This window comes from Neophocaena asiaeorientalis, unplaced genomic scaffold, assembly GCF_003031525.2.
Source record: "Neophocaena asiaeorientalis asiaeorientalis breed wild unplaced genomic scaffold, Neophocaena_asiaeorientalis_V1.1 scaffold433, whole genome shotgun sequence".
Lineage (NCBI taxonomy): Eukaryota > Metazoa > Chordata > Mammalia > Artiodactyla > Phocoenidae > Neophocaena > Neophocaena asiaeorientalis.
The window spans coordinates 1,559,778-1,570,177 of record NW_020175040.1 but is presented as its reverse complement, the minus strand read 5'-3'; the positions used below and the strand labels follow the sequence as shown (position 1 = coordinate 1,570,177).

The window sequence follows — 10,400 nt, the reverse complement described above, 5'->3', positions numbered from 1 at the left end:
GAGCGGGGGCCGGTTGGTCCCCGAAGGAGGTGCGGAGTTTATCTTGGTAGATGGGCAGTTGGGTCCACCGCCTGGGGGGTGGGGGAGCGGGGGCTTTGCGGGGTCTGCGGGTTAGAGACCTTCACGTCTCACAAGGTCACCGCACGCTGGGCCTTCACAGAGCTTACTGACTGCGAATTCAGTGAGGCTCCGTGGTACTGTGACAGGGACAGTGGAGCCAGGTTTTGGCTCACTCACCACTAACAGGTGTGGTCTGAGCAAGGCTCTGACCCTCCTGGAGCTTGTAAGTTACTCTGGAGTGCACACGGGACCCAGGGTTACAGACAAATGGGCAGGAATGACCCTCAACCCTGGGACGCCCTCCCACCCTTCGTGTCCATCATATGGAATAGTTGTGCCTCTAGTTGAGCACTAGACTTGAGGCCTATTCTGACATTTGCTCCTATGAAGGGACAACCCTGCAAAACGGGGAGAGGAGCCCTGGAGCAGTGGAAAGCCGGACAGCCTTCTGGGCTACTGCATATGCGCAGACCAGGCTGAGCAAGTAGGTGAGAGAGCTTCAGGGGATCTCCCCTGGAGAAGAGGCCCTGGCCGGCAAGTGACGCTGACCGTGGCCTGGCAGCCACTACCTTCCTCTGGCACACAGGCTGGGTAACGGGGCAGACCCTTCCCACATTGGGCAAGTGGCCAGCCAGTCCCACTTCAAGTCTCTCTCCACCCTGCTGCAGGCTCTCCCCACTGCTTCCTGCCGCAGGGAACTGCAGGGCCAGCTGCCAATGTGTTACTGCCCTGGCCTGGCCTGGGCCCAGGGCACACAGCAGCGGGCCAAACCAGCACAGGTGCCTGCCCTGCCCACGCTTCCAGTGTGGGAGAAGTGGGGAGACAGAAGTCACAGGGGTACCACATCATTGCCCTCAAGGCAGAAGCTCGGAGAGAGAGACTTGAGAGCCAGATGGGGCCCTGATCTGGCTGGCATTAAGGCAAAGGCTGTTTTCAGTTCTTGGGAACTCCACCCACCTTGTCAGCCCATGTCCTGGCCACTTACTGATCAGTAACAGCTTCATCTACTTTGCAGTTTTGATTTTGGGGCAGTGTGCCCAGTGCCCTGCTGCAGGGCCACCGTGCCAGCCTCGGCCGGTCCTAAGCTGCCTGCAGAGCCAAGCAATAGGCCACCAGCAGCTAGCAGCAGTGAGAGGCCGCAGCCTCCCCAGGGCTCTGGGGCATGGCGCTCCTGACCAGCTAAACGGGAGCCCTCCCATTCCACACCCTCTTTCCCGAAACCAGAAACCCAAGCCCAGATGCCACCTGGGCTCACCCCAGTTGTCCAAGTCAGCATCTGAGGCTGGGGCCTGGGGCTTGGGTTTCTGACCCTCTCCTAGGTTGCCCTGAGGTTCAGAGAGGGTTGGAAGGGCTGCAGGGACCTGGGCATGTGGCCACTGCTCCTTCCTGCCCAACCCTTTACACTGAGCCACCTCCCCTTCCCAGAGTCCTCCCTGACCAAAGCTCCACTCCTACTGACTCTCTATCCTTTGAAGACATCCAGTGAGCTCCAAGGCCCCAAAGTGCCCTTCAGGTTGGCCTTATGCCACACTGTCCTTCCAGATTTCCCACTGAAATCCGCCCTTCACTGCTCACATCACCTGGCTCTTCCAGCAGCCTCTGGCCCTGATGCTTCCCCTCACACCCTTGTCACCACCGCCCCCCTCCATTCTTTGAAGTCTTAGCCTCTGGCTTGTTGTCCACGCCAAGGCCTATCTTCTCCATGTAGCATCTCATTCTTCTGATAATAAAAAGCACTTTAATTTTCTTCTGGAGACAAACCGCTCCCCTACTCTCAGGCCACATGGCTCTGGGGGGTCTGACCCTACCAGTCCCAGGGATGGTTGCGTGACCAAGGACCTGGCTGTTAGGTGTTTAGTCTGTTCCTTGGCCGCAATGATTAGAGAAACTGGTTCTTGACCCCCGTGAGTTCAATGAGTCAATCCTGAGACTTCCTGGAACTAGTGAGAAAGAGGTGCTCTCTCGCCCAGGATCACTAAGGGTAGGGACACTGGGGCCAGAGCTGCCAGTGGCCATCTTTGTCAACACATAGGGAAAACCCACCTGAAAAAAGAGCCAAGACATAAAGGTGGAGCCAAGAACTAAGGACATTAATGCAGCGTCTGGATCCAGCCATGCCTGAAGCTACATAGACCTGGCTATTCTGTGAGCTGATACTTGCTTTTCACATAAGCTAGTTGACATTGGATTTATGTCCCTTGCAGTCTGGTCTCTCATTCCTTTAACTCACTTTATCCTCCCATGCCCATATCCTGGACCTTGTCATCTATTCAAATTGCTCTTCCTCAAAACCACTCTCCTAGGGTCCCACTGTCCTCCACCCACAGGTCCCCCACCTTCCCAACTTGCTCACTCAGACCCTTCGGCCGAGCTGCATCTCTGTAGGTGGGTCCCACATCCTGAAGTTGAACGAACACTCGGCGTATGCCAGGCACTCTGAGGAAGGGCAGAGACCTCAGCCACAAGACAGCCCAGCGAGGGAGGTGTTCCAGCACTCACCTTACTGGTGCTGAAGGTGTATTTTCTGCCCTGACACCACACTCATCTCCTGCACAGAGCGGGGGAGCTCATTTACTTACTGTGTCTCTTGGATTTGGCTTCAAGGGGCCTCAATTCCAGGTGAACACTGAAGGCACATGACACTGAGGCCCTGGAGGAGGTATCCATTGTGCAGCAAAGGAGACAAAGGACTAGGTGGTTTTCTTGTCTGTAAGACAGGGCACAGCAACAGCCCACGCCCGCACCCACCGATGGAGGGGACTTGGGTGGGGGGCCCACAGAGGATGAGGTCAGGGTTCTGAGCCTGGGTCCACCATGGTCTTTTCTCTGGGGCAAGACTGTTTTCTCCAAGCCTCAGTGCCCTCACCTATAAACAGAGCCAAAAAAGATTTCTCTTACTCACCTGCTGACCAGGGCAGTCTGAACACACCACCCCTGGCCAGGGTCTCAGGTTTCGGTCTCTTGCACCCCTTGGGTAGCGCTCTCTCCTCCTGTGAAGCCGCTTCCTTCCTCTCACAGGGCTGGGACCCTGCCTCCCTGTGAACCTCCTCAGGATCTCGGGTCTACCCTCTGCACTCCTGGGTTCTACTTCTCCCTGGGCCCCGGACAGCTCTGCACACACTGCAAAGGCCCCTTTCCAGGTCGAGCAGCCTGAGCGACCCAAAGGATGGGGTCTCCACCCATTCAACTGCTGGGGACCAACCCAGCTAAAGCTGTCCTCTGCCAGGGCAGGGCCTGGCACTGAGCACAGGACTGAAACCCATGTCCATGTTGCCTCTGACCTTGGCGATGAGGGTATCCTGCAGAAGCTGAGACCTTTCATCCAGAGCTCATCATGTCCACACCTGGCCCAGTAGTCAGAAAAACTGAAGCGGAGTCCAGGGAAAGTAGAGTAATTGCAGGCCCAGGCGCCACTTCCCAGCAAGGAGGTAAATCAGCAGCTCACCAACCAAAATGGTTGCTTCCTTCCAAATCTGGCAAGAATCTGCCTGTGGCCCACCCTACCGGGAAACCTAGCAGCGAGGGCGCTCTGGGAGAGGTAGTGCCGTGCAGCCAAACTGACACAGTACGAAGCCATCATGGTTCCCCACTACAGAATGGGTGCGTGTGAACCGCACCAGGGTCTCAGACACAGAGGTGCACGGGCCCCAGGCCGGGCAGGACACCTACCCAACTGGAGGACACAGACCCCCCTGAAGAGGGGCAGTGACCACCCAGTCCTGCTGATGGTCTCCAGGCAGCAATGCAGCGGAATGTGGACAGAGCTTCCCACCTTCTCAGACCTATTAGGAGCACCTCCTGAAAGTTTCTGATTTCCCCTCCCGAGGCACGGAGGGGCGTGGGCCATCCAGGGAGGCCTGGCAGGAGGGTGCCCCGGCCGGCAGTGGTCCCACACGGGGCTCAGTCATCAGAGCCACCTCCTGAGAATTTTTTTTTTTTAATTATTTCTTTTGGCTGCATTGGGTCTTTGTTGGTGTACGCGGGCTTTCTCTAGTTGCGGTGAGCAGGGCCACTCTTCGTTGCGGTACGCGGGCTTCTCACTGTGGTGGCTTCTCTTGTTGCAGAGCACGGGCTCTAGGCATGCAGGCTTCAGTAGTTGTGGCGTGCAGGCTCAGCAGTTGTGGCTCGAGGGCTCTGGAGCGCAGGCTCAGTAGTTGTGGCGCACAGCCTTAGTTGCTCCGCAGCACGTGGGATCTTCCCGGACCAGGGCTTGAACCCGTGTCCCCTGCGTCGGCAGGTAGATTCTTAACCACTGTGCCACCATGGAAGTCCCTCCTGAGAATATTTTACGTGGAAACTATAAACTTCCTTTTGTGAAACCTCCCACTTTTAAAATGTGGGCTTAAAAAAGGAAATACTCCACCTCACACCCATTAGGATGGCTACCATTAAAAAAAAAAAAAGTGTTGGTGAGGGTGTGGAGAAACTGGAACTTTGTGCCCTGTTGGTGGGAATGTAAGATGTTGCAGCTGCTGGAAAACGGTATGGAGGTTCCTCAATCAAACGTAGAATTGATCCAGCAATTTTACCTCTGGGGACACACCCAAAAGCACTGAAAACGGTGACTCAAGGAGAGATTCGCACACCCATGTTCATAGCAACGCTATTCACAAAAGGCGGAAGCAACCCAGGTGTCTGTCAATGGATGATGGACGGACGAAGTGTGGTCGCTACACACAATGGAGTATTATTCAGTCTTAAATGGAAGTTCTGACACTTGAGACAACACGGATGAACCTGGAAGACAGCGTGCTCAGTGAAATAAGCCAGTCACAAAGGGCCAAGTATGATCCCACTTATATGAGGTCCCTAGAGGAGTCAGCTTCACAGAGACAGGAAGTAGGATGGTGGGTGCCAGGGGCTGGCGGGGGATGGAGAGTTGGTGTTTAATGGGCTCAGAATTCCAGTTTTGCAAGATGGAAAGAGTTCTGCGGATGATGGTGGTGATGGTTGTACCATAATGTGAATGCATTGTATTTAATACCACTGAACTACACTTAAAAATGGTTGAGATGGTAAATCTTACGTCCTGTGTATTTTACCACAACTAAAAATAAACACTGTATGGCCCAAGCAAAATCACGCGTGACTCTGTGTGGCCTTCGGTCCCCACCTCTGCGATCTCTCGACTTGATCTTCTGTGTGGGCTCTTCTGGCTGCGTCACGAGACAAGAAGCTTCGAATGGTGGTGTCCTGATGGAGCCGGAGCCAAAGGACGCCACACAGTGGTGACAGCAGAGACCAGGTTGCCCGTGCTGAGGGCCTGCACCAGGGTGACCACCTCCTCCCACAGGGCTGCTCCTAGGACCCCAGAGCCTCGCGCAGTGCACCCTGCACATATGTGCTTCCCTATTCTCACTCACCTCCTCTTGCCTCTCCCAGCTCCCGTCTTTCTTCTGGCTGCCTCCATCAGGGGCAAAAAGTGTGGCACTGGGGCCCTGCCCCAGCCTGGCTGCCCTATAAAACTTTTTGTGTTATCCAGTGTGATTATCCAACCCCTTTCACTGAAGCCGCAGCTCCTCCAAACAGTCCTTTAGCTTCCACTGCCTGCTGGGAGTGTTGCCTGCCGGAGCCTGCAGTATGCCTCTCTTCCCTGGAGCCCCGGGACGCAAGGGGGACCCTCACCCATCACCACATGAGGGACACCATGACAAGAGGTAGGTTCTCGGTCTCCAACAACCAGCGCCTGTGGCTGTGGGATCCTGGCAGTTCAACTGTGAGCACCTACTCTCCTGATTCAGAGACGGGCAAACCAAGTCTCAGAGAGGGCCAAGGACTTGGTCAGTTTTGTATGTACTAGGGACCCTTCCATACAGCCCGAACCAAAGCTCCTTTCCCCAAGGAATGAGGTTCCACACCTCCCATCGCGGACTGCTCCTCATTCTGGCTAAGAAGACGTAGAGAGTCTGAGTCCACGCATTACCCTCTCTGGTTCCCACCACCGACGTACCCTCTGGGCTCTCCTGGCAGCAAGCAGGGTCTTGTCCAAACTCTCCAAACTGAGACACCGTTCCCAGGCCAGGAGCCCCTCAGATCTGCCCTCAACTTACCTATGCCAAGCTGTGCGCTGTGGGCCAAGCCCTCCCTTACCTGCGTCTGTTCTGCTTGCTTCTGTACAAAGCAGGACTGTGCTTTGCAGGAAGAGATGGATCCAGAGGGACCGCAGACAGCAGCGGGGGAGACACCGGTCTACCAGAATCTGGAGTCTAGGGGACCCTCTGCCTGCTCTAAGGCTTCAGAGCAGGAAAGGGTCCCCTAAGGCCTGGAGCAAGCCTGGTCATCGTGCAGGTAGGGTGGGGTGAGGAGGTCCTGCCAGCCGGGAGCCCAGCTGAGAGGCCAGACAGCCTCATTCAAGAGCTGTACCTCCTGCCCTGAGAACAGTTGGGGTCCTGGTCTACTAGATCACACCATGAAAGGAGACCCAACGCAGCCAAAAATAAAAAATAAAATAAAAAATGAATAATTAAAAAAAAAGAAGGGCAGGACAGGATGCTATGCTGCTCTAACAAGCAGGAGTAAGTATTGGCAAAAGGTGGGAAAATGGTAATCACATGCCCCTGAAACTAGTGAAAATTTGGAGAGCAACTTGGCAATACCTAGTACAGCTGATGACTCAGATAGGGGGAAAAAACTGCCGAAGGAAATGCCCAAGATGATACCATTTATGTAAACCTGAATATCACAAAACAATGTTTTGATACAAGAATGTGCTTTTAACATCGCATTTATGTCAAAGTATAAAAACCTGAATGAAAAGGACACAGGCTCCTGAGAACACTCTATTCTGCCTGGTAAACGACCCCACCAAACTGAGACCTGAAAATGAGTGGGGAAAAGCGAGGAGAAACAAAGGGAATTTTACTTATGCCGCTCATTAAACTTGAAGCAAATACGACAAAAGTCGTCAACAGTCAACATTCTGGTAGTAAGGTATCTGTAAGATCTCTTCCTACAACCTCGTGCCAAACAGCCCAGAGAAAACTGCAGGCCCCGGGAAAGCGCCCCGCGCCCCTCGCGCCGAGGTCGCTCCCCAAACCCCACCCGCCACTCCGCCGCCGCCACCGCCCCCCGGAAGAAGAATTTGGAGGCCTAGGGTCTGGGGCGGGGATCCCGCCCGCCGGCGTCGCTCGCCCCCATTGGCAGGAACAGCGCCGGGGCCCCGCTCTGATTGGTAAGGTTGCGATCCCTGATTTGCATAGGCCCGGCGGCGGCGTGCGCGCGCCACCCTGCGCGCAGAGGCGCCACATCCATCCTGCCGCCAGGTCCGCGTTTGGCGGGTTCCGTCTCCCGGACGCCCGGGTGCGGGGGGAAGGGGGCGTGTCCGGCGCGGCCCTCCTGGAGGCTGTCCCCGGATCCTTGGGAAGGCCCCTCGGCTTCGGCGTCCCCACCGTGGGCGGCCCGCTCCTCGCCCCCCCGAGGCGTGGCATCCGGTTAAGCCTGGACGGCTGCGCGCGCATTAGTGCGCAGCTACATTATAGGAGCCTTTGCAGGCCTCCTGTTCACGTGGGCCGAAAGCGGTCCGTGCCTTCACGGACCCAGTCATCTGGGTGGGGAGGCGTACAGTCACAACCACCCAAACATCTAATTACAGAGTGGTGCCTGGGACGAGCCTGCAGAACAAACCGCGGGGGCGCTGACCAGGTTGGGGCGGATGGCCCCCAAACCCGTGTCACCCTCCGTGCCCTGCTCCACCCAGGGGCCGCCAATCTGGGCAGGGCTCGCACCCAGGTCCTGCACTCCCCATGCAGGGGTCTTGGCCTCTGCAACCCCTCGTGTTTGGCAGGCACTCTGGCTGGTTTTAAGCTAAAAGATTCGGGTAACTTCCAAGTGTTAAGAGTGAACAGAGACTCAAGAGTGCCCCACCAAGTCTTTTTGTTTCCAGAGAGGCAGTTTTGTCCACAAAAACCCCAGTGCCCCACATTGTGACAAAACCATTCCCTAGGACTATGCCAGGAGAAAACAGTGAGATCCCGAGTTCCTCCCACCAGCAGCATTTTCTGAAATGTAAACAGTTTATCAAACACTTTATTCAGAAAAAAATACAATGTTTTAAGAACTTAATTCCAAAGCACTGAAAGACCCCGAAGGCGAAACAGAAAACAGCCTCTGCTAAGCAGTACCAGGTCACGCTGGGAACTGCCAGCAGGGTCAGACTCTTAGGGAAGGTCCCTGGGCTACCAGGAGAGAGCTGTGGGCACAAGGCCCCCCCGCCCCCCACCATGAGTTGATGGTGGTATCTCTCCCTTTTCCCAGGCTGCCCACCCACCCCACTGGGGGTTCCCCGGTCACAGTCAGGGCACCCCTCCCCCAAGAAGCCACAACTGTTAACACCGTGCTACCCCCTCCAAGGAACACCACCCCCCAACCTGTCACCACCATGGGATTCAGTGCAGCACGCCTTGGCCTCGGCCTCTGCACGTCCTGCGCTACTGGGTGTGAGGCCGCTTGGCCACAGGCTCCTCCTCCTTCTCCCGCTTCAGCCATCGCTCCAGGAGGTCAGCGCCTCTCCTCCGGGAGAACGGACTCTTCTTCAAGAACTGGCTGGACCACTGGGGCACATCTGACTCTGCCTTTTGGGGTGCTTTGGTGTCTTCCTTTTTGGGTGACTTTGTGGCCAGCCATTGCAACATCTTCTGGCTGCTGCCACTTGCCTTGAGCTCCTAGGAGAAAGAAGGAAAAGCTCAAACCACCAGCTCAAGCTTGTGGAAACAGGCCAACTCCAAGGGAAGAAAGAGGGGAAGAGGCATTAGGTATTGACCTAGGCTTGGAAAATGTCACCAAGGGCCAGACAGGGCCCCTAATAAGGAGTAGGACGAGAGGAGCGGAGTGCGTTCCAAGGGCTGCAAGGAGTAGGGAGCAGCTCTCAGGGGAGGCTTCCCAGAGGTGTGTGGGACCAGCCAGAGAAGAGAGCTGCTGGGCACTCCAAACACGAGCAGACAATGAAGCAGTGTCAGGGAAAAGTGTGTGCTTCAGCAGGACCAGGCAGTGTGGTGTGGGGAGGAGAGCCGCAGGGCGGGAGTCAGCCGGGGGCCGGAGCGCAGCTCTCTCCCACGGCACCGCCCTCCGCACAGCCCCCGACCAGCCCCGCTCCCTCCGCTTCCTCTACACCTTCGCCAACCCCAGACTGAAGCTTCTGAGTTCACACGATGTCACCTCTCCAGAATGTGAATTTTTTTTTTTTTTTTTTTTTTGAATTCTTCTGGAGGAAAGACCATGGCAGAAATGGGGCAGTGTCTAGTGCAAAAAGAATACATACAATGACATTTTTAGAGACGGGTAATGAAAAAAAGTGTCAGGGGTGCAGGAGTTTGACAGAACTGAGAGAAAAAAGATGACACTGACTGAGTATGAAAACTTAATAAACTTAGAAAAGTGGGGAAGGGGGCAGCTGTTCTAGCCATCACTGTCCTCCACACTTCTCAGGCACCCTAAGACGCCTACTTTGGAACACTCAGATCCATGTCTTACTTCAGGTCCCTCTATGCCACCTACAAACAGTTGCTACTCCTAAACCTTCACCCCGGGTATCAGCAGGGGCCAGCTTCTGCTCTGGAATTTCCTTCTCACTGAGGCCTCTTGCCTGTTCACCTTCCCTTCAAAATACATCATCTGGATCCCTGCCAACTCTAAGAAGTTAAAGTTTATAGCAGGAATGTTCTCAGATCCCCCTGAAGGAGAATGACAATTGGAATTCCTCCATCTTGTAGCTGGGAAAAGAGGTGCAGAAAACAGACATAAATCACACATCTGGTTGGCGAGAGATACAGTTATGGCCGAGGGCTCCTTTGTCCTTCTCACAATCACCCTCTAGATTAGGAATCCTCAAACTTGGGTTATTATCAGACCCACCAAGGCAGCTTCTTAAAGATACAGAAGCCCAAGCCCAGCCCTGAATACTGAAGCAGTAGGTCCAGACAGAGGCTGGCATTTACATTTTGAAACAGGTCTCCTGAGGACTCCCGGGTCACAGCCAGCTTTGAGAGTCACTGCTCTGGTCCACCTTGCCGTGCATGAGGAAGGCGAATTTGGGGTGGTTTGTATTCAATCTCTGGTTGTGAAAGGTCATGGCATAAAATTAACAGGTCACACTGACAGAAGACAGAAAGCTCAGAAAGAACTATCGTAGTCATAGGCCCTACCTTTTTGACCAGCGAGTCAATAGGAAGCAGACACTCAGGAGTGTTGTTTCGGGAGTTGTTCACCACGGAGGAGACTGGATGGAAGGTGATGTTCTCTGTGGGGTGAATTAACTTCAGAGCTTCTTGAGCTGAGACCTCCCCAAAGTCCAGCCACTTAGAGACTGCCTCCTCTCCATCTAATATGGCAGGCATCCTAGCCCG

General features: G+C 55.0%; 1 protein-coding gene across 1 annotated transcript in view; it reads right to left on the bottom strand.

The window, feature by feature from the left end:
• Window positions 1-8,067: 8,067 nt before the first annotated feature.
• Window positions 8,068-10,400, bottom strand: part of HMCES (5-hydroxymethylcytosine binding, ES cell specific) — a 15,794-nt gene continuing 13,461 nt past the window's right edge. Inside the window, exons 5-6 of the mRNA XM_024763401.1 lie at window positions 10,200-10,392; window positions 8,068-8,720 (exon numbers count right to left, since the gene is read on the bottom strand). Of these exons, the coding sequence (XP_024619169.1) occupies window positions 8,487-8,720; window positions 10,200-10,392 (427 nt within the window). The 3' untranslated portion in view covers window positions 8,068-8,486. The remainder of the gene's footprint in view (window positions 8,721-10,199; window positions 10,393-10,400) is intronic.